This window comes from Silene latifolia, chromosome 10 (assembly GCF_048544455.1).
Source record: "Silene latifolia isolate original U9 population chromosome 10, ASM4854445v1, whole genome shotgun sequence".
Classification (NCBI taxonomy): domain Eukaryota; kingdom Viridiplantae; phylum Streptophyta; class Magnoliopsida; order Caryophyllales; family Caryophyllaceae; genus Silene; species Silene latifolia.
The window spans coordinates 154,165,514-154,190,112 of NC_133535.1; the positions used below are offsets into that span (position 1 = coordinate 154,165,514).

The 24,599-nt window shown below is 36.2% G+C and overlaps 3 protein-coding genes across 6 annotated transcripts in view; all 3 read right to left on the reverse strand.

Moving 5' to 3' along the window:
* LOC141606454 (F-box/kelch-repeat protein At3g23880-like) overlaps nt 1-21,222 on the reverse strand; it is a 34,056-nt gene extending 12,834 nt beyond the window's left edge. Inside the window, exon 1 of the mRNA XM_074425589.1 lies at nt 20,072-21,222. The gene's annotated coding sequence lies outside the window, so the exon portion shown is untranslated. The remainder of the gene's footprint in view (nt 1-20,071) is intronic.
* The window catches only part of LOC141606451 (glutamate synthase 1 [NADH], chloroplastic-like), a 261,024-nt gene that overhangs the window by 41,600 nt on the left and 194,825 nt on the right, over nt 1-24,599 (reverse strand). The gene's annotated exons all lie outside the window — the stretch shown is intronic.
* LOC141606455 (F-box/kelch-repeat protein At3g23880-like) lies at nt 615-24,095 on the reverse strand. 4 transcript variants are annotated; one of them, XR_012526737.1, is made up of 4 exons: nt 22,626-24,095; nt 21,639-21,721; nt 1,663-1,703; nt 623-1,242 (listed from the first exon to the last, which is right to left on the reverse strand). XR_012526737.1 is itself a non-coding variant. In XM_074425591.1 (3 exons), the coding sequence occupies exons 1-2, from the start codon at nt 23,856-23,858 to the stop codon at nt 21,671-21,673; spliced, it is 1,284 nt and encodes a 427-aa protein (XP_074281692.1). In that variant the 5' UTR covers nt 23,859-24,095; the 3' UTR covers nt 615-1,703; nt 21,639-21,670. The 4 variants fall into 4 exon arrangements, 3 of the variants coding, with proteins under 3 accessions (XP_074281692.1, XP_074281694.1, XP_074281693.1); XM_074425591.1 differs by having other exon boundaries at nt 615-1,703; XM_074425593.1 differs by lacking the exons at nt 623-1,242; nt 1,663-1,703 and adding an exon at nt 7,179-7,197.

Consider the following 24,599-nt stretch of genomic DNA (forward strand, 5'->3'; position numbering starts at 1 on the left):
CGGTTTTTATTAAAAAAAACTCCTAGAAATTAAATAATAAGCATAGTCATGTTAATTTCCCGTGATCTTAAAAATTTTTACAAAATGATTACGTTTCATTGTTGAGCCTTGAACCTTGATTTAACAGTTTATAGACTATACATCTGAGGTAGTACCTCTTATTGTTTATTTTTTGAGTTTTATTTTAAAGTTTTTGAGTTCTGCTTTATTATAAAGTTTTTGAGCACATTACCTAAAACATTACACTAAAAAAAATATAATATTGCTCAAAAACTATATTTATAAATGGTAATATGCTCAAAAAAAATGTGTATATACTCAAAAACTACAGGTCTGAGGTACTACCTCAGATGTATAATCCTTTTTCTCTTGATTTAATACCATATCAGTATATCACCAATTTTTTTTAGCAGTAGTGAAACCAAAATTTTACTTAATTTGGATTAGTAATTTACCAACTTTGGTAAGAAATCAAATTGATAATATTGCTGTACCATTTTATCGTGAATACAAGAAATTGAATTGTAAACACCTGAAATGGCGAATATGAAATCTGGGTATTAAGGTTCAATCTCGTCGTTTCTTTATCGGCAACTTTGTGATTTTGAAAACCGTATATCTGTGTACGACTTTGCTTACACATAGAAAATAGTAATATCTACCATTTACATAAATCACTAATTCACTACAAATCAACACTTGTTAAATTAAAGGGAGAATACAAAACAGAGCATTACGGAATCCTACTTGTACAGTTGTACATGATGTAAATCTCAGATAGAAAATGGTGAAATCAAACTTGGAACATAACTCGCTATAGAAAGTCTGTTAGCTTGTTCCAATGTCACAAGAGGGGTCCGGTCTTTAGCCGAGAAACCCGGATCCATCAGTGCTAGCTCTGAACCCTTTGATATGACGAAAAACTTGCCGGTCTTGGTAGGTCCCACCAACCCGGAGCAAGCCCATTTCTCCGAATTAGAGGATATTGTCACCGATTTCACCTCTCCGGGTCGCTTCAAAATGGAGAGATCCGCCTCATGGCAGATGTTCAGATTGCATACGGACAAACACCCTCCTATAACACACAAGAACTGATCCCTTCCATTTGGGACTACTGAACCGGGAACTTCTTCAAACTTTTCAAGAGTTACGCTAAAACGAACGACAACCCGTTTCTCAAGAGGGCCTTTTGATACCATGATCCAATAAAGCGAGTCGTTAACCAGAACACCCGGGTCAGTTCTGGTTAAAGAGAGAGTCGGGTCAAGCCCGTGATCATGGATTCGTCTCCATTCTCGAGAACGCAAAGAAAAGACGGACACATTTATTTCTAACAGGTCATAGTCTTGAACTATTTTCACAACCTTAATAGTCATCCGAGTTGGAGACGTCGGCAAATCCCCAAGACACAATACAATCACAGGATGTATAACATGGGTCGAAAAATTTGCGCCAATCGTAACTTACAGGGTTCCATATATAGAAATAATCAGCAGAAAAAGAGGAATTAGCTAAACAAACTAACCCATTACATGAACCTACCAATTGAATCTCATTTCCTTCGTCGCCATGGTTCTCAAAATTCGGCTCTAGTTTAACTAAGCTATAATCAAGAACTACATTGTCATCTTGAACAGAAAGAAGATAGAACTTAGTAGCTACCTGAATGAATAGATAGTCTACTGGAGAAGACGGAAGGTGACCTGAAAGACGGGTTTTAAAATGAATATTAGCAAATTCATAAGACGAGACAGTAGAGCACCAATGTTTCGAAACTGATTTTAGCCGAAGCAAGCAGTTGATAGGAAGCCTAGCAAGTATCTCATAGGTAAACAAATCAAGAGGGAGGTCATTTTCTTGGGTAAGAATTGAGAAATTTGTGAAACTAGTTGTTGGTGCAACAGTTTTGACAATTTGGTTAAGTAATTTGAGACCCTTTACGATTGTACGATGAGGTTTTCTCTTAACAATCGTCGTTTGGTAGGCATAATCTTCAACTCGGTACACATCTATAAATCCTATTAAAAGGGTAAACTAAACCCCAAATTAAATGCCACCTAGACATGGCTAAATGCCACATGGAGTCACTAAATGCCACGTTGGTTTACAAAAATACCACGTCATCAACTTGACACAATCTCACTACGCTCATTACCTGCTACCGACAACCGAATTACACCTTATTTCTTGCGTACCATTGCAGTTTCCCTAAGTTTTTAATTTCTGCAACCCTTACTCTTCTAAGTCATTTAATTTGGCCCCTTCATCTTCTTGATAATAAATTGAAAACCTTTTATTTGCTAAACTGACTTTTTATTACTAATCATATTATGCGAATATCACAATATAAAACGTAGTACTGCACAGTTACCCCATCACCACTACCATCCTTTCGATTAGGTGAGGATTTTGGAAATCATTTATTTGATTATTTTGATGGCAAATTATAGTATCTAGCTCGATGTCTGACTTTTTGGTTTGGAGGATTGAAATGGATAACTCTTGCAATTTGGATTATTTTGATGTGTTTGGTTGTTTTATTTGAATTTCAGGGTGAAGTTTGATGAGTTTTGCCATTATAGGTAATTTAATCTTCTTCTGTGTTTAATTTAATTACATTTCGAAATTTCCTTCTCACTATTCAAGGGCACTCTTTAATTCCTCTTCCTCATCTTCCATCAAGGTTAACAATTTAATCGTCTTACATCTATTTATAGAGGTTAACAATTTGATCCATAATTTATATTATTGTTCTGCAAAGATCAAAGAGCACACCTTTGAATGTGTTGTTGCACTATGGAATTATGGATCCCCAGCAAGGCAGTAAGTGGTTTTTTCCCCATTTTGCAACCACTACTCAAGTCCTATTGGTAAGCTGTGCGATATTTCGCGTTTGCCAGAATTTTTCTTATTTTGATTGAAATGGCTGTAATTCTATGATCTAATTTTAATAAATTTGACATTTAACCTGTTGGATTCTTTTGAAGTACTTACTAATTAGGTCATTAAGAGAAGGCATTCATAGCCTCTCATTGTTCTTTTACAAATACATGCAATTTTTATATGAGTATTATATTTTGTTGTGAGTTTCGTCGAACCCGACTTCCACTGACCTGAACTCAGACCCGAATTCAAATCCATATCTCCCGCGCTCATCCAGGACATGCTTCCCTCCACAAAGTTCAGGTCCGGGACCGGGTTTCCGTCAGACCAGCCTAAGAGCTGAGCAGTATGCTTGTATGAGTTTCGGGTTCATGACAAAATTCGACGGTTGATAAATTGCAAGCATATATTATTAATACGTTTTTATAAGTTGGTTATGTTGTTTTGTTACTTTGTTCGTTATGTTAGCCACCATGTAATTTGGGGAAGGATGTATGTTTAGGTATACTATTTATTTAAACTCACAATTCACTCGGTCTCGATCATTTGTTTACATATTTTATTTTGGGCGTCCCAGTCAATGTCAAATTTATCCTCCACACTCAATTTAGTCTATTTGTCATCCAATAATTGTCCCCGCCCACCCACCCACCCATCTTTCTTTTCTCTTTGTACTAAAAATAAAGGTAAACACCTAATCGGGAAGAAGGGAGTATATGTTAGATAAGTTTTATTACTGTTATGTACACATACAGGATGGTAAATCTATTTAGTGTTGGGCAATTGAGAGTTCGTCGACAAAGTATGGATTATCTGAGGCATTTGGAACTCACTAACAACTCTTACTTCACAAGTATGATATTAAAACAACTTCATCTCAACTATCCTATGATAAACCGATGAAGACCAATTAATTTGGGGCTAACTTTGTGATTTTGAAAATTTATAACAAGTTATCACCTTTAACGTTGTTTAGAATTTTTGTGAGCAGGAAGATTATGATGTATATTTAAGAATTTGTATATATCTTAGTTTTATGTTGATGTAAAGGCCAGCATCATATGAAGTTATAAAAAAAATCATGAGGTAGTCTTTTGAACTCTGTATAATTCATAGCCAATTGACTACGGCTTATTCTCATAAAAAAATTATATATAAAGGCATAAACATCCCGTGCAATGCACGGGTTACAAAACTAGTTGGAGTTGATTAGTTTCCTACTAATTTCCTCCATTCCTTTTTTTTTTTTTTTTTTTTTTAACCTTCAAACTTTTCAACTAATTATGAATGAGGTGATATTGAGGAAGTCTTAATAGTTCAGGGTTTATATAGAGAAATTGATGACTTACTTGTTGACAGTTCTTATGTTATACCCCACGTTTTTCAATACTAAAACAATATTAGGAACTACAGTATTGCATTAACATCACCCTTGCTCGAACCAGGGTAAGGGGGTTGGATCTACGTACATACCCTTCACATGCAAGACCATGACACATGCAGTAGCATAGCCAAATATAAGGTAGTGGGGTCTTGAGACCCCACAACTTTCCGACAATTGACTGTTTTCATCATTAAAATTTGTCTGACTTGAAAATTTTATGTCTTTAAGATCTCGTAACAAAAAAAATGAATACAATTACATTAAAATAAACCCGCACTTAAACGATTCTGGCTCCGCCGCTGGACACATGACACATAGGTTCCTCAAGTGGGTCATTTTTAAATAAAAATCAGGATAATTATCCGCCACATCAATATAGGAAAAGAAGATGAGAATTAAAACTTAACTCATTTTATATAAAATGAGACCATGAGTCTCTTCATTTCAATTGTATAGTTTACACTTAACTTTACTAGTCAACCGATATCATGGTTGTGGCTTGTGATAGGTCATAAGTTAAAACAATCTTAAACATGATTAATTATATCTTCAAATACATATAAAGGTCGATGTGGAATCCATATCCAAGACTATGTAAAAATATTGGAGATAGCCAGGAAGTAGGAAACTAAGAAATGTAGGAGTCATGCAAATCTAAACAAGAAGAATTCAAAGCAAAATACAGGCTCTATTCTCCACGTAAAACCATATCACCAAAATCTAAAAGCAATGACTCATCAAAATGTCACCATGTTGGTCAGAAGTCAGACCTACAGAATATTTAATTTCCTATTGATAAGTCAATGCCAATAAAAAACTGACCAAACAAAAATATTGTTGTACAATGTCAATAATTTTTGGGTGACACGGTGTTACACTATAAGTCTATATTACTTCTATGATTTAATTGTTAAATATTGTTCTTTTATTAATAGTAACAAATGAATCGACTTTCTAATAAAAAACTGTCTCATACGGTAAGATCGTAAAATTGTCTTACCGTTATAAAAATTATGGTACAAAGTATACTAATTTAACAGTGATTATCGTAAATCCTTTAGTTTTAATCCTCATCATCTTTTCCATCAACACATAATTAATTATCTAGTCTAGCACATTTGGAACAAAAAAAAGTCCATTGTTAGGCCATTCTTTTTCCGCTTATTTTCACCATTTCGATTCGATTCACTCCATTCGATTCGATTGATTCGATTCCATTCATTTCTCGGCTCATTTCGGCTCGGCTCGCTCGGCTCGGCTCGCTCGCTCGGCTCGCTCGGCTCACTCAATAATCGGCTCGGCTCATTTCAACTCGGCTCGGCCATTCATTCATTTCAATCATTCAACATTTCATTTCATTTCATTTCATTCCATCCATTAAATTCAGCTCATTTCAGCTTTACTAATTTAAATAATAGTTATTATTAATTTTGTTACCAATAATACTATTTTCTTAATATTAATATTATTTATTATTTATTATTATTATAATTATAATTAATAATATTGTTAATAATTTATTTATTTATTTATTATTATTACTATTATTATTATTATTATTATGATGATGATGATGAATATTATTATTAAAATGAATAATAATGTTATTAATGTTAATGTTAATGTTGTTGTTGATATTATTATTATTATTATTATTATTATTATTATTATTATTATTATTATTGTCGTTATTATAATTTTTTTTTTTTTTTTTGCAAGAAGGTATAATCCTTTTATTCATCCTCAAGATGGGGAAAAAAGAAAGGATAAAATCTTACAAAAAGAATAGCCCATATAGCCTTAAAAAAAAGGCTAGCAAGAATGTAAAGTATTAAGAAAACGAGAAGAACATCGTGTAGAGGACCTATATAGCAAGGACACAGAAATTGTGAATTTGGCCTGATAGAGCAGCTGCTGCACCGTGTGCTCTTGGGTGCTAAAAATCCTGCAATTACGCTCCTTCCAGATAGTATAGATGGCACAGGTAAGACAGCTTAGAAACCAAGTGTGCTTCCAGTGTCGTCTAGATTGTTTGTGCAAACACCAGTCCAACTCCCTGTTATAATGATTACTCCTATTGGGAATGTGAGTCCAGATCATTAGCTCCTGCCAAAACTGCTGAGAGAATGGGCAAGCAAAGAACAGATGGTCATGAGTTTCACTAGCTTGCTTGCAGAGGATACATCTATTAGGAGTGATAAATCCCTTGATGATTAGGTTATCCACTGTAGCTAGTTTCTGTTGACAAGCCAGAGAGGATATAATGCTATGCCTGGGTACCACCACCCTGTGAAAAAGACCCTTGGACCAAGTGACAGTAGGATTACAAGGCCTAAACCAGGTATAAGTCGCAAGAACTTGGAATTTATCACCGAGCACCAACTATGAAGTAAAGCTTTTACGAGAAGGGAGCCATGTGCGACAGGCAAGTCATTTTTAACGCTAATGATACTCCTGAAGCTTTCACTGTACCTGTCCTGGACAGTAGCATCCCAGATAGAACAGTGAGGGAGATGATAGACAGAATGCCAAATGCTCCACAGTCTTTGAGGAGTCCTATCAAGCAACCACAACCATTTAGATATAAGAGCTTTATTCCAGGATAGTAGCTCTTTTACCCCAAACCCACCTTCATTAGATGGAGCACAAATACTGGACCAGCTCTTGGCAATCATCTTTTTGTCAGTGGCTTTGATATTCCAGAAGAAATTCTTGCATAATTTGTTTATTGTTTTAATCACACTTTTGGGGAGCATGACACTGGCACACCAGAAGTTTTCAATGCCAAAGACTACAGTGTTAAGAAGCTGAAGCCTTCCAGCATAAGAAAGTAATTTGGAAGACCAGTGTTGAATGGAGGCCAGTAATTTGGAAGACCAGTCTTACAAGTTAACACGCTTGCCAACATGGTTACAAATTCGCTTGGTACCCTACGAATCACAAATCGTTAAAAGCGAATTCTATCAAGTTGATTACTGAAAATACATGTAACACATTTTCTATAAGCGAATCGCGAATCGGTAAGGCGTATTCATAGCGAATATGGTAACCGTGCTTGCCAAACCATCCTTTGAGGTACACATAAAACCTATAAATATCTCACTATTCACCAATCAATGGTAAAAACTTCTCACCAACAACTTCCTCTCTCTAGAAGTAAGACTACTCGAGCTACTACAAGAGGGCACAGAGACCTTAGCTTCAAGCAAGGTCCCGACTATCCACCATTACCGTAAGGCATCAGAAAAAGACCTTTTGCATACCCTCTTAGGCCTTTTTTACGCGTGAAAGATCCATCCGAAGAGAGCAAGCATATGCTCGAGATGCCATATGAGAGTAGGGCGTTGACTCGACCTGAATTCGAGCAACGCTTACTTGAGTGTTTTTATTCTAAACAATTATTTTACTAATATCATTATTAATATGAACTTATTATTTATTATTGTTATTAAAAATATTATTAGTAGAAAAATACTATTTTTTCATTATTATAATTTATGATTATTCATATATAATATTATAATTTTTTTCTTATAAATATTAATTTTAGGATTACTATTATACTATGAATATTAATATATAATAGTTGATAATAACAATAATATTGAATACTATTATTATTATTAATATGATTATCTCACCTCAGCTCAGCTCTAAAAAGTCAGAAAGAACAGGGCCTTAATTCTCCTAATGGTGTGATTGACAACTTAGAATTGTAACTATAAATTCCGTAATCGAGAAAATTTAAGTGTTTTTTAAAAAACATTGAGAAATTGAAATTCGAAATCGAATTCTACTTTATCTTCAAAACAAGTTTTGGAATTTGATTTAAAATTAAATTCAAACATTTTAATTTCTATATTTAAAATCACAAAAGTGAAATTAATTCCGTATTTCCAAACATTACCTAATAGATTAATTTATCAGGGGTTAGAGCATTATTAACTAGCTTTTGAGGAGAGCTTTTTTCTCTCTTTCTGAGAGCCCCTTGTTTCACAAAACAATCAAAAAAAACAAGGATTAATTGATGAGAATACTCTGAACTACAGGTGTGCTGCTCAAAATACTCTAAACTCTATTTTAACTACCAATAAAACAAACTAATGCCCTCCTTCTCTTTAATTACAATTTGTGACTGGTTACCGGCTAAGTAGGTGAATAACATTTTAACCATCCTTTAACCCTTCTTTTTCTTTTTATTTCTCGGTTAACTTGTTGATAATCACCATTAAAACTCTCTCCCCTCTCCAACACACAACTCCAATACTCCATTATTGATCTAACCCCACCTCGCGCCACTTTCTACCACCCAACACACAACCACCAATCGTCCATCTCACCGGAAATCGGCTCTCCAATTGTATGCAAACCCGCGCACAACCTCTCTCTACCGCGTACCACTTCAAGTCGCCCTCGCCACAACCGTCGATGCCCCACATACTCATCTGCACAAAAAAATTATTTTTATTTTCATTTTTGGGTAAATTTTAGTTCCACAATCTTAATTTAATTATTATTGAGATCTACAAACATGTAGCAAGGATTTTGTGGGAATAAGTTCTCCATTGTTATTATGGGTGAAAATAAAACAATATAACCACTTTTTGGACGAGATGATGATGATATGTACCGGAAACTCACCGTCAATCGCCGACGGTGGTGTGAGCGTGGCACGAAGATGGAAGGCAGAATGGTGAAAGTTTAGTCTTCTCTGTTAATACCCTCTATTTCATTATCATAGATGGGTAATAATTAAATATATGCTCAATTTAATTGGAAGGTTGATGATGAAAATCGTTGATTGGTATTGTTCTTTAGATTGTGATTTGTGACTATGATGATGAATATTTGTTAGAAGAAAGTTAATTTTATGATTACAGGTAAATTATAATGTTTCTTTGTATTATTGTGTTTTCTTATTTTAAGACTATTTTCTAAATCATTGATTAAATATTGGAGAAATGTTTCTCATAAAAAAAAAATATTGGAGAAATGTACAAATCCAACTTACAAATCTATGTGAGATAAATTACAGTTAAATTGGAAGAAAGAGATAAAATTTGTAAAAATTAGGTAAAGGAAGAAGATGAAGAATGGTGATGGAGGAAATAAGGGGTAAAGAAAGAAGATGAAGATTGATAAAGAAGCAAAAAATGGGGCACCAAAAAAAAAAACCTGCTGCAGTAGGTTAACAAAATTACCAATTCTATTCAAAGTGGAGGGAGGCTATAGTTGGTTTTATTGGTAGTTAAAATAGAGTTTGGAGTATTTTAAGCAGTACACCTATAGTTCAGAGTATTCCTATCAATTAATCCAAAAAACAATCAAAAATTCATCTATCAAACAAATCTCTGCATCTTCCTTGAATGCTGATTGGGTCTTTGAGGAACCCTAGCTTTCTCTGACATGCAATCTCTTGCACGAGATTATTTAATCCAAAATCTATCCCTAATCTACCCATAATCATTTCATTTCCTTTACATTAATTGGTGCTTGCTGTTTTCGCCAATTTTAAACAATAAATTATTAAAACCCTAGATCTTCCGTCTTCAGCTATTGGGTGGTGTTGAACCCATTCATCTTTTTTCTGACATGTCTAGTCCTTTTCAAAAGGTTTTTTAGTTATAAATCTATCTATTTAATTTGCAATCATTTTCTTCCGTTCGCATTTATTGGTGCATGCAGTTTCTTGAGCTACTTCATCAAGTTAATCCAATCAACAGCTGCAGCTACTGAAGTGATTGGGGGAACTGAACCATCAATCAATTAGTTGCATGCTTTAGGGTTTGGGAGTCCCTATTTAAGCTGTTCACGATGGGGAGGTTTATCCCATCAAAATTCAAATCCTCTCTTTCTTCTTCTCTTTACAATAAAATTAATCATCAAAAATTCACAAATAAAGAAAACTCGTTTGATCCAATGGAGTTTGAGGCTCAGTTTGGCCGCTTTGGGAATGAAGGGCAGGGTGGGAATGATGATGTTCATCAGAATACTTATCACCATCAAAACTATCACCAGCCACATCCAAATGCGGATTTTAATCCAATGAACCCCTTGCATGCGAACCTGTGGAGGTTCCCTAGGTGGGGGGGGGGGGGGGGTTATTAATTTGGATCCTGCTGAGTTAGGGAGGTCAAGGGAATTTTGGGGGAATTGTTGCTTAGGTTTTCTTGTGGATTATAGACTGTTTGATGATAACTTGGTGCATGATATGATTAGGAAAAAATGGAGTACTGATGGTCGGATAACAGTTTTCAGAATGGGGGAAATTTATGTCTTTCATTGTGAGAGTGTGTCTGATCTTGAGGGGTTACTGGCACGTAGTACTGTCACCTTTGATGGTGCGTTGATGGTACTTGCTAAATGGTACCCTGACACAGTTCCTAAAACTGTTAGGTTTCCATACGCTGAGTTATGGGTTAGGGTTTGTGGGCTACCTTTTGAATGCCTAAATATGCATGTTGCACATGTGGCAGGAAAACTTTTAAGTCATCATTACCATGTGGAACCTTTTGAGATAGTGCCTAGGAATGACTATCTCAGGTTGAGGGTTTGTCTTAAACTCAATGAGCCTTTGATGCCGGGATTTTTCCTGGCTATGGATGCTGGGCACTTGTTATGGGTGCAGTTTAAGTATGAGGAGGTTTTCAAATATTGCATACGGTGTGGTAAGGTTGGTCATAAGGGGTCGCAGTGTAGGGAGAATATAATGAGTGTGGTGACGGCTGTTAATGGAATGCTGGATAGGACTGTTGAGCGAGGGTTTGTTGTGTTTCAAGCACAGAGCAACCATACCATGTTTAATCTCGACCTGAGAGCAACCCCATCTACTACTAGGTATATTTCATCTAGGCTGCAGTTGGGGGAGAGACGACCTGCTTCTGAAAATCAAGGACGAAATGTTAGGGAAAGGGCAGTAAACTTTGACCTGGGAATAACCCCTGGAGGTGGGGTGTTGTCGGGGATGAGCTTTGCTGTGACTGCACAGCCGTTTGCAGGTCCGGTGGTTTTTCAGGTGGGGCATGATGCTGTCCATTTAGGGGAAGCAGGGGGCATTCAAAATCAGGGAGGAAATCAGCATGTGCAGGGTCATGGTTTTGATCAAGATGTGGTCATGGGTGAAGGAGGTGAGGGGGGTCATGTGAATGATATTCATCAGTCTGCTGGTGTACCTACGAGTGTTGTTAATGTGGAGTCTTTGGGAGTGGGAGCAGGGAGTGGGGGTGGTCAGGGTCAACAGGGAGGGAGACTAGGGGAAGGGGGTTGGTTAGTGGGGGAAGGGAGTAATGCAAATACTACCGCAAATCAAGAAGTTTATTACAGTGCTGGGGAAGAGTTTGAGGGACCAGGGGAACAACTGAATGCTGGGGTCAGGGCTTTTTGCAGCAGGTTCAGGCAACTGATCCTTATGTCCTCTACTCTGGTTTTGGCCGTCATAGGAGGGATTTGGATCGTGACTTGCGCCTTCAGGAGGCCATTCTGAATCGTGTGGAGAGTGATGTGGAATGGGGTAGAGTGCTAGATGATGACCGTGGATATAACCAAACCTTTGATCCACCACCGGGGGGAATTCCAATAACTTATCATTATCCGGAGGTCGTGTTTGATGAGAATGTTGAGCCTGCTGGGGAGGGGAATGGTCATATGGTGCACGATATGGCTGGTAATGATCCTAATAATGCAATTGTTATAAGCTCTGATTCGGAGGAGGAACCTGCTGAAGGGGAGGGGGATACTGATTCTTATCTAAGCAGTTGGATGATCCAACCAGGGGATGGGAGGTCTCCTTCTGATGTGTCATCTCCATTTCATCATAGCTCTGCTATTAATTTGTTGTCTAGCTCTGAGGATATGGCTGAGGTTACTGGACATGGTGCCACTTCTGCTTTGGTGGAGGGTCTGGGAGTGAGGTTAACACTGAACTATGTCTGAATGGTATGTTAAAAGATTGAGAGGATGATAATGCTAGTGATGCTGCTGCCGCTCTTGATAGTGGGAAGGAACAGGCTCTTTCTGTTATCCCTGCTGCTATTATTCGCAAGGAAAAGGAATTGGAGACAGTATCAGCTTCTGTTAAGTCTTTGCAAGCGCTGTGGTGCGAGGTGACAGATAAAAAGATCTCTGATTGTGTTGCAGATTTGGGTCAATGTTCAAAAGGGGATGCTGGTGAAAAGGCTAAGGATTTTCAGTTCCCTTCTTATGGGAAACCATCTGCTAGGCTTATTGCTGTTATGGATAAGGAGAAGGCTCCTGGGAGCCTTTCTGATGGACTCATGGGTCTTGCTGACTGCTACCACCAGGATGATCTTGAAAAGGATCTCAGGGAAGCTATTTCTAATGCTAAGAAACGCAAGTGCTGCACTCAGATTCATGATGCGATGGTTCCAGATGCTGCTGTGAAGTCCATTGCTTCTGCTAAAGCTTACCTCTCCCAGCTGGCCAAGAAAAGAAGTGTTGGTGAGGGACTAGCAGGTTCTCAATCAGTGGGTGGTGGGGGTTTCAAGAAACCTCAATCAGTGGGTGGTGGGGGTTTCAGGGTTGTTGTGACTGATATGGAAGTGGAGGTTTCAACTGATTCCTCATCTGATAGTAATGATTGTGGTTTTGCGGAGGTTGGACCCAGGCAACCTCCTACGGCTCCATGAATGGTCTTACTTGGAATTGTAGGGGTCTAAATAATACGCTCGCCCCTACAATTCCCAAAATTAGGGCGTTACTAAGTACTAAGTATTATGACTTTGTTTTCCTAATTGAAACTAAATGTAATGTAAATAGTATTAGCTCCTTGTTTAGGCCTTTTGGCTTTTCTAATAATGTTGGCATAGATGCCAATGGTAGTTCTGGGGGTCTTTGGGTTGGGTGGAGGAATGAGGCTAAGATGAGCCATATTTTGACATGTAACAACTTCATCGTTCTATTAGTAGAAAAATGTAATGGGCGTTTATGGTACTTGGTTCTTTTTTATGGTGCTCCTTCCTTTCATTTACGAAGCACGGTTCTTGATGATTTAGAGGAGTGTATTTCAACGTTTGTGCATCCTTATCTCATTATGGGTGACTTTAATCAAATTGAGTTTGGAAGCGATAAGCTAAGTATGAATCCAAGACCAATTAGTGGGGCAATTGACTTCAATTTATGGAGAATTCATAATCAATTGGTTGACATACCATTCAAAGGGCCACGATATACTTGGTGTAATAATCGCAAAGGAGTGAAGCGTGTCTATGAAAGAATTGATAGGGCTCTTGGCTCAAAGGAATGGCTTACTTTTTTTCCGGATACGGGAATTAAACACTATCCTATACAAATTTCGGACCATGCTCCAATTGAATTAGATTTGAACCTTACGAAGAATATTAACAATAAGCCTTATAAACTTGATGCATGGATCTTCTATTATGAGGAGTGTGTTGGTATCATTAAGGATGCGTGGAGCTTGCGGGTGCGGGGTTCTCCGGCTTTCCAAGTTGCTCGTAAATTGTCGGGTGTACGACAATGTGTACGTCGTTGGGCATTAGATAAAAGACATGAATGGAACGCTAAATGGGAGGAGTTTGACTTGGATTTGGAGAAGGGTATTGATGCTGCGATATGTGAGGGGGATGATTCACTTTACACAAGGGTGAATGAAAAAGTACGCGAGTTCTCTAAGGCAGCGGCAATTTTTTGGAGACAAAGAGCCAAAATGAGATGGGTTGTTGACGGGGATACTTGTACCAAATATTTCTTCAATTGGGTAAAAGGAAGAGCGGGGCGTAATTTTATTTTGGGTGTCAAGGATGTAAGTGGGAACTGGATTTATGAGCCGGATTGTGTTGGAAAACAGTTTTATGAATCGTTCTTCTCTTTATATAACCCGAGTGACATTGATGATGCTAACTCAAGGGCTGAATTGATGGATGATGTTTTGCGAGGTATTACTAAGACGGTTACTAATGATGATTGTGATACACTTAATAGGCCATTTACTACTAAAGAGGTTAGAACTGCTGTTTTTCAAATGGGTGCTCTTAAATCGCCGGGACCTGATGGAATTCCGGCTATTTTCTATCACAAATGTTGGCATTTCATTAAAAAGGATGTAACAACTGCTGTCTTGTCTATTTTGAACTCGGGCGTGGTCCTCAAGGAGCATAATAGGACTTTTATTACCTTGGTTCCTAAATGTGATAATCCGGAACGAGTTGGGGATTATCGCCCGATAAGTTTGTGTAATGTCTTTATGCGTATTATTACGAAGTGTATCACTAATAGGTTGGCTAAGGTGATGGGTTATTTGGTGGGGGATTTCCAAAATGCCTTTATCCCAGGAAGACAAATCTCTGATAATATTCTGTTGGCACATGAAGCAATTCATAAAATTAACTCTCACAAAAAAGGGAAATATGGGCGATTCGCGTTTAAGGCAGATATGAGCAAGGCTTATGATCGTGTGCGTTGGGATTTCTTGAAGGCGGTCCTTTATAGGGTCGGTTTTCCGGACCGGCTGATTACTCTTATCATGAATTGTGTCATGACGGTTTCTTATCAGGTGTTGTTTAATGGTGGTCCGCTAAAATTATTTCAACCAAAATGTGGTTTAAGGCAAGGTGATCCGCTTTCACCTTTTCTTTTCGTCTTGTGTATGGAGGCTCTCTCTGGAAATTTACTGCATGCACAAAGTAATGGCTCTTTGAAAGGAATTAGCTTGTGCCGTGGGGAGGATGCATTGTCCCATTTGTTTTTTGCGGACGATGCGGTTTTCTTTCTACATGATCGGCATAATTCAATACGGACTTTAAGAGTCATCTTGAAGAAATATTGTAATGTTTCGGGCCAAGTGATGAATGAAGACAAGTCTGGAATTCTTTTTAGTCCAAGTACTACTCTTGCGAAGGCTCGATGTGGATTGCGGACCCTTAAAATAAAGGGTAATAAAGGATTAGGTAAGTACCTTAGGTTACCAACTGATGTTCAAGGCTCTAAGAGGGAGCTCTTTAAAGGGATTATTGATATTGTTATGAAGCGCATCTCTTCATGGAATGGGATTTTTTTATCACAAGCGGGTAGGCTGACTTTAATTTCTTCCGTCTTATCCAACATCTCTATTTTCTTTCTATCGGTATTTAAAATACCGGTAAGTGTGACAAACAAGGTGAATTCCTTATTGTCACATTTTTGGTGGGCGGGTGATAAATTAAGAAAACCAATCCACTGGTGTAGTAAAAATTTCCTTAGCTTACCAAAAAGTGATGGTGGGCTTGGTATTCGGAATATTGAGTGCCTTAATCAGGCTATGCTCGGAAAACAGGCATGGAGACTTGTCTCTGGAGAACGTGGTTACTTTACGCGCGTTTTTCGTAAAAAACTGTTGCCTAATGGAGTGATGATGGATTCTATGACGAATCAACATGGAAGCAATTTTTCATGGGGGACGCGAAGTGTTCTACATGGCCTTCAATTTGTTCGGGAGCATATTGGGTGGAAGCCTGGTTTGGAGTCTAATTTAAACATATGGACCCATAAGTGGGTTAGTGGACGGTGCCCGGAGCCTAGTGAAAGGGTGTTGGGAATGGACCATGTAGCTCTTAGAAATTTGACGGTAAAGGATTTACGGATAAATGGCCGCCAAGATGCTGATATGAGGTGGAATGAAGACTTAATTAATTTTATCTTAGAGGATGAAAGTGCTAATGCTATCTTAGCACAACCTATTTGTCGATCATTGATATCTGATGATGTCTATTGGCTACATAATAGTAATGGTATTTATAGTGTTAAAAGTGGCTATGGGACACTTTTTGGGGAGTACATGGACCGTCAGGGAACATGTAAGGATAAGGATAGGATTAATGCTGTTGGTCGAAGGTTTTGTAAACGATCTCTGTGGAGGTTACCAGGTCCACAATCATGGAAAATTCTCATCTGGCGGATCATTACGAATTCTCTCTCTGTGGGTAGTGGTTTTGCACGGCGTAATATTGGGGTTGATACGGAATGTAAATTGTGTAGGGGTGGTGCGATGGCCATAGAAACAATGGAGCATTTATTTCGGGACTGTCCTGTGTCCCGAAGGTTGTGGGCTTCATCTGACCTGGGAATTCGAACTGAGTATGATTCTTTTCTTAACATTGGATCATGGATCTTTGATTGGATTTCTTACTTGGAAAGTTTAGAAGGCGTGAAGGAACGTCAGATTCGGTTTCTAGCAATGTTTTGGTGCATTTGGAGTATTCGTAACCGGATACTCTTTCAGGGAATGGAATTTCATCCTATCATGTTCTTCAATTTATGGACACAAATCGTAAGTACTGCGATAAACGCTATTGATGTTCGCAAAAAAGGATCATGCAACACAGGTAGGAATTTAAGTTCTAATGATGATGAGAGAAGTGATTGGATTCGTGAAAGTAATCCGATATGTGTTGTAGGCATGATCAGATATTGTGATGTTGTACGGGTGATGGTTGATGCGGGATGGAAGGGGCAGAATAATGTGGGAATTGGTTGGATTGCTATGTCTGGAAGTGGGGAGAGGTTGTTTGGGTCAAGCAAAAGGATACGGGCTGAGTCGGCAATGCAAGCTTAGGGTCTTGGGGTGTTTTTGGTGATTTTATGGGCAAGGGAAAGGGGTTTTCGCCATTTGGAGATTTCTTCTGACTGCCTTTCTTTGGTTCGACAGTTGGCAGGGTTGGAGTCACCACATCATCTTCTAAAGGCTATTTTGGAAGATATTCATGCTTGTTCCTCTTTTTTTCATTGCTTAGCGTTCAGTTTTATCCCACGTAATTTTAATTCTGATGCCCATAGTCTTGCTTGTAAGGCTATGGTTAGGTAGGTTTACTCTTTTTTACAGCTGCAAAAAAAAAAAAAAAAAAAAAAAAAAAAAAAAAAAAAAAACTAGCTTTTGAGAACATCAGAAGACAGATACTTTATCAGTGGACACTAAAAAGCATACATCTTGTTTCCTACTAATTTGTCTTGCTTCACCATGAATTAGTTATGGGTGAGGTGATGACTGAGGAAGTCTTAATATGGTTCAGGTTTTATATAGGAGAATTGATGACTTGTTGACAACTCTTATGTAGTACACTTATGCCCTACCTTTTTGAATACTTAAACAATGAAGTATTGTAGAAACTATAAACAATATCACAAATTGGAACTATAGTACTGCATTAACAATTTACCATTACTCTCACTCGAATCAAGGTAAGGGGGTCGGAATGTTGGATATACTATAATACACACCCTTCACATGTAAGGGCAAACCCAATTCTGAGGAACGTTTAGAGGGGCAGTGACCTAGGATCCAAGCTTGAAAGGAGTTTAATTTTCTTGAATTTTTTCATTACACTAGTTTTTAACCCGTGCAAAATTGCACGGGTATGTAATTTAATATTGTAGATTAGCAAGATTTATAAAAAAAAGATAATTATATTTTCTATGTAGATTTGAATTATAAATTACATTTGTAATTATCAAAGAGGATGCAAAATACATGAAGTCTTAGGTTTATTGTCCGAGTACTGATTAAATTATGATTTGTCCTCTTGATAGTTAAAGTATGAATACCTACTTAACATAGTAATCGAGAGACTGAGTAAAAGCCGAGAAATAAAATGAAAGGAGATTTTTTTTATGAAGATTAACATCTTTTAATGAATTTATGTGAATATGCGTGAAAATTAATTAGTGATTTTGTTTATTAAAAGATTTGTATTTGACAAAGTTAAACAACAAAATATGTACTTGTTAATATTTAAGTAATTTAACCTAACCGAATCTATTTTTCCTGGTCTTGACTCGTGAAGCTTGATTTGTGGATTAACTCGAAGTAACCTATTAACTTAGGTCGAAATCCGACCCATTATATGACTATATCTGACCGGTTAAATATAAGTTTATCTAATATAGTATAAGTCACAACTATTATTAAAGCATTAATAGGAAATTATTTTTTTTCATAAAAATAGCTTCCTTATTTAAAAATGGGATTTTGTTTTTATAGTAAAAAAAATGACAAAATAAAAGCGCCATAAACTTACTTAACTTGTTTACTGACTGTAACCCGTCCCCGTCATGTAACTCATATTACAAATTTGCCTCATGTTATAGAGTTCCCAAATTTTGAGTTTTGACCCAACCCGAATCGTTTATATTTGAGTCTAAATAAACTGATTAATTATTTATATTTGTGTTTACATTTTTTAAGTTCATAATGTAGACACTATAAAAATTTGACTTGACCTGAATTAACCTGACTTGTTATTTCCAAGGTCAAAACCCGTAAACTTTGACTCACAGCTCGACACGGACGTAAAATGATTTGTTATTTTAGAGTTGAAACCCTATCCAACCCGACCTACTCAACCCGATATGTCATTAATAAGTTGATGTTAATTATGAATACAAAAAAAATATATTACTTTTAGTAATTTAAATTTAACAACAATTTATATAACTTTAATTTTATTTGATGATAAAATAGCTATTTAAAAAAATATATATATAATTCACTTGCAAATCTCAAAATGAACCATTCCATTTTAATTCAAATTATTATGTAACACTATTTTTTTTAATTGTTTTTACTTTTTTTTATACTAATCAAAAGTATTTTCAAAATTTCTTTTCAAGAATTGGTGAAAAAAACTTTGTATCCGATTTAATGTAATTTAAATATTTAATAAATATAATTGCAATTTTTAGTAGGTAATTTATTATCAAGTTTAATGTAATTTAGATGTATACTGACAATACGCAAAAATAAGTAATGAAAGCATATATATCTTTAGTGATATTGAGTGTATGTTTAGTAATATGGACTTTGTTAATTAAAGGCCATAAGTTCAATCGCATTTCATTTTCAGTTTTCTTCAATTTATTTGCTAGTTGCTACATGCATTATATAAAAGTTAATGAATTATTTTTAATTTAACTTTTCATTATTCGTTGTTCATTAATATTTATGTACTTATAAAACATAATCGTAAACATGTACGTACAAAACATAAACATGAAGGTTTTTTCTGAAATTAAATCCAAATTATTTGCTGCGGGTCCCACATTTATTGTTTTTTTTTTTAAAAAAAAAATGTGTGTGATGATGTGGCTTCATGAGGATGGCTTAAATGTTCTTGCTTTTATAAAGATAAGATTTGTATTTTTTTTTCACAAATTGTTGAATAAGACCATTAATTTATCACTAACCTATTAAACAAAAGTCCAATTAAATTTGTAAATTTTGATAACCTAATATTTCTATATTTCATATTAGAAATCATTTTAGGAAATCAATTTTTTTTATGTCATTTTACACTTTTTCATTTATTACATCATCTCTATATTTTTCTCATAACTAGAGAAAAGAGATTATTTAAGCCATAGGTTGTTGAAAAAGTATCAGTACTGCAATTGGAATCCGCTCCATTTCCTTTTAATGTCTAGACTCGGGTTTAAAACGATCTAACGGTTGATTGAATGAAGAGGTTATTAAAAAAATAATGAATTTAAATAGGGATAATTCCAATGGTGCCCCTGCAATTTGCATTTTTTCCTCGAATTCCCTACTTGTGTCAAGAAAATGTTTGACTAGTCATATCTCTAAGTTACGAGATCGAAAAGCCGTGAATTTTTCCCCTAAATGGATCGTCTTTAAGAGATCTTCAACTTGAAAAAATCAGTCCTTTTCTGACATCTTAGAACGGAGTTATGACTTATCAAAGTTTATTCGTTCAAGAAACTTTGAGTGGCTTTTATTTTCGATCACATGCAGAAAATAAAGTTTTTTTTTTTCAAAATAATTATCTTTCCAAGATCAACAATTTAAGAAAAAGAATCGCGGCTAATGGCTATACAAAATCGTTACTAAGTTATATGAGCAGTTAAAGTAATTTTTCAGAAAAACAAGACATTTGGGGGAAAAATTGCAAGCTTTAAGGATACCATGAGAATTATCCCTTTTAAATATTATGGAGTAATATTTAAAAGGGATAATTAGAGGACATGGAAGGAAAGGGAGGGATCAATACACGTAATAATGGACAGAGACAGGAAGTAGAGACTGTAGCAGTCGCCAGCCATGCATGCAGATCTAAAGCTAAAGAATTGAAAGCAAAAATACGCGCTCAATTCTCCACGTAAAACCATATCATCACCATGTCAGCAACTCAGCATGTTATTGTTGGTCATAACTCATAACTACTACGTAGTAGTATTTAATTTCCTATTGATAAGTCATGTATGTTAATATGTAGTCACTGATATAGCAGCCCCATGATGCTTATTAGACCATTATAATAGGGGATTGATAACGTCACTCGAAAATCTACTTCACCACTCAATATATGCGATTGTAGAACTAGAATAACCTAGGCTATCTTTATCCTAAACCGAAAATGAGTCCTAAAATTTATTATTTTATTTTTAAGACTTAATCTTGACTCACTTTCCCACCCATATTTTACTATCCACGAGTCTTAAATTAAGTCTTCGACTTCCAGGACCCAACAAAAACATTTCTAACTTATCCCTAATCTATACTACAACTCGTTAAATTTTGAAACTCATACTCAAGTTGAGTAAATTGAGTTCGGGGATAAAGTCGGTTAAATTGTAAGGAATAAAGTGACACAAGCATTTTACGGGATAATTTGGCTCAATTTATAATACACCAAATGCTCAAATCAGAATTCCACTAACTTCCTTCGCAATTCATCCAATATGTAGTCCCAAAGGTCACATCAATTCAACAACTTTTGGATTTTGGTAATTTCGGATGATTTTGCTCTAAGATTAAGTACATTTGAAATAAAAAATGCCATTGTTATTTGCTTAAATAGGTTCGTTTATCATGGCTTTTGACAAAATCAGAAGACAAATACTCTATTAGTGAACAGTAAAAAGCAGAGGGGGTAACCGGGTAAGGTAAGGCTTGAGTCTACTTTCAATTGAAGTTCCGATGAGTCTAGATCCACTTCCACTCAGGATGTAAGCAATATTCACTAGGCCAAGAGCACCCCCCGTCTAGGAGGTCATATTAGTATTTAGAGTTTGCCTCGGTGAAACCAAGGGATGAAAGATGACTCGATAAATTATCGACTAAATATATTCCTGCAATCAGGAACCCAACTGTAATGCACTAATGCTACTGTGCCATCCTTGACTAAACAATATAATGGTGAAATTTTGGTTCAACAAAGTTGGTAGCAGTTGCGGGTCAGATCGTGTCTGTTCATATTTTGGTTCTAACTCGGGTTGTTGGGTGGTTATTCAGGTTGGGTTGATTTTTATTTCATCATCTATAGAACTATACAGACGTCTGCGAGCGATAATTGTACAAAGAACACTGAGCAACCATAATTTACTAAAGAACAATGAGAAAACGAACCTCGGACTCTCAGAAGATCCGACCGAACAGTGTCATACAGATGTAAGCTTCAAGGGACATGTTGGAATATCACAAAGATTGCTCTGCAACATTAGAATTGTGTCATTCACTTGTTCTAACCAGCCAAACAAAAAAAAAAGCTCTAGACTAGCAACATATAACTGAAATCATAGTATTAAATCATGGTTTAATACTGAAGAGTCGATCTAAAAATATTTCATCCGAAAAAAAAAATTTCACGAAATTATTTAAATATTATATCACATACTGTATATTATTTGATCCAATCGTAAATCCCGATTTCTATCATTATACAATATACAATAACGTAACAACCACCTAGCGGAAAATGACCCGAAATACATAACTGATAAAATAACAAACATGAGAGAAACACTACACAGTTGAAAGCAAAAATACATTGTCAAGGAGATCACATGAGATCAGCAGATCAATATAAAGAAAAACAAATGCTGCTATAATCGCACTTCAGGACATACAAATATGAACTAGTTGTTGCATAAACAAATCAAATGTAGAAACTTGAGTACTTTAAGAGCATATCCGAAAATCCTTGCTCAACGATTCCATACAGCAACAACAGTATTTTCATTTCACGTTTTTTATTCAGAAAAACTTAAATGAGACGATCTTACGTGTGAGACCAACTCATTAACCTTATAATTCAAGGAAAATAAGCATTTGGAGGGTTGTCACATGTGAGACTGTCTCATACAAAACTTAATGTATTGTACTAAGTGAGTTCTTTTCCGCATATTACAGACGTACAGGGGAGGGAATGAAAGGGAGAATACAAAACAGAGCATGATTAGATAAAATGAGCATTACATAAATCACTAATTCACTACAAATCAACACTTGTTAAATGAAAGGGAGAATACAAAACAGAGCATTATGGAATCCTTCTTGTAAATGCTGTAAATCTCAGATAGAAAATGGTGAAATCAAACTTGGAACATAGCTCACTATAGAAAGTCTGTCAGCTTGTTCCAATGTCACAAGAGGGCTCCGGTCTTTAGCCGAGAAACCCTGATCCATCAGTGCTAGCTCTGAACCCTTTGATATGACGAAAAACTTGCCGGTTTTGGTGGGTCCCACCAACCCGGAACAAACCCATTTATCGGACATAGAGGATATGGTTACGGATTTCACTTCTCCGGGTCGCTTTAAAATGGAGAGATCCGCCTCGTGGCAGATATTCAAGTTGTACGTCGACAAACACCCTCCAATAACACACAAGAACTGATCCCTACCACTTGGGACTACTAAACCGGAAACTTCTTCAAACTTTTCCAGAGTTAGGCTAAAACGAACGACAATCTGTTTCTCAAGAGGGCCTTTTGATACCATGATCCAATAAAGCGAGTCGTTAACCAGAACACCTGGGTTGGTTCTGGTTAAAGAGAGACTCCGGTCAAGCCCATGATCATGAACCCGTCTCCACTCCCGTGAACGCAAGGAAAAAACATGGACAGTGGTTTCTAGTAGGTCACGGTCTTGAACTATTTTGACAACCTTATAGTCATCAATACTGGAGACATGCGCAAATCCCCAAGACACGATACAATTACAGGAAGTAAAACAGGGGTCGGAAAATTTGCGCCAATCGTAACTTACGGGATTCCATAAATAGAAATAATCTACAGAAAAAGAGGAATTAGCTAAACAAACTAACCCATTACATGATCCTATCAATTGAACCTTATTCTCATTTTCATTTTCACCAAGGTTGTCGAAATTTGGCTCTAGTTTAACTAAGCAATAATCAAGAACTACATTATCATCTTGGACTGAGAGAAGATAGAACTTCGTAGCTACCTGAATGAATAGGTAGTCTACCGGAGAAGACGGAAGGTGACCTGAAAGACGGGTTTTAAAATGAATATTGGCAAATTCATAAGAAGAGACAGTGGAGCACCACTCTTTTGAAACTGACTTAAGCCGAAGCAAGCATTTGATAGGAAGCCTAGCAAGTATCTCATAGGTAAACAAATCAAGAGGGAGATTGTTTTCTTGGGTAAGAATTGAGAAATTTGTGAAACTGGTTTTTGGTGCAACAGTTTTGACGATTTGGTTAAGTAATTTGAGACCCTTCACGATGGTACGATGAGGTTTTCGTTTAGGAATCATCGTTGGATAGCTATAGTCTTCAACTCGATACACATCGGAGTTGATTAATTTCCTATTAAATTGCTCCATTTTTCTTCCCCTTTTTTTTTTTACCTTCACTATTAACTAGTTAGGGGTGAGGTGATGACTGAGGAAGTGTTAATATGGTTCAGGGTTTATATAGCAGAATGGATGACTTACATAAATAATACAGAAACAATAAACAGTATAGGAACATTATAGTATTGAATTAACATTAATCTCACTCGAATCACGGTAAGGTGGTTGGATATACAATAATACACACCCTTCACATGACGATGACATGCCGGTCTCTCAAGTGGGCCATCTTTAAATAAAAACCAGGATAAGTATCCGTCATGTAAATAAATTAAAACAAGATAGGGATTAATTATTTTATTTGAGGCCGTTATTCTCTTCATCTTATTTATATTGTTCTCACTTAACTTTACTAGTTAGTCGAGTTAAATGTTAACAACATGGACTATTAAATACTCCGTATATTGTGTATCGCCCTAGGCTGTTAATGAGAGATGTTCCTCGTTAACAAAATAAAAAAATAAAAAAAAAATACTCTTGTATATTGTGAAAAGATATCAGTCAAACTTAACAGTTAAAACAGTTTAACCATCAAAATTAAAGGACGGAAAAAAAAATTGGACATATCCAAGACTACTTAATAAAGGACAGAGACAGGAAATAGGAACTGTAGCAGTCATGCAAATGTAAACAAAAAGAATTGAAAGCATAATACACGCTCAATTCTCCACGTAAATCCATATCACCAGAAAGCTAAAAGCAATGACTCAA

Coding starts and splice junctions, on each gene's coding strand:
- LOC141606455 (XM_074425591.1), bottom strand. CDS start 23,858: ATGGAGCAATTTAATAGGAAATTAATCAACTCCGATGTGTATCGAGTT. Junction 21,722..22,625: donor AAGCTGACAGACTTTCTATA/GTGAGCTATGTT, acceptor CTAATGTTGCAG/AGCAATCTTTGTGATATTCC.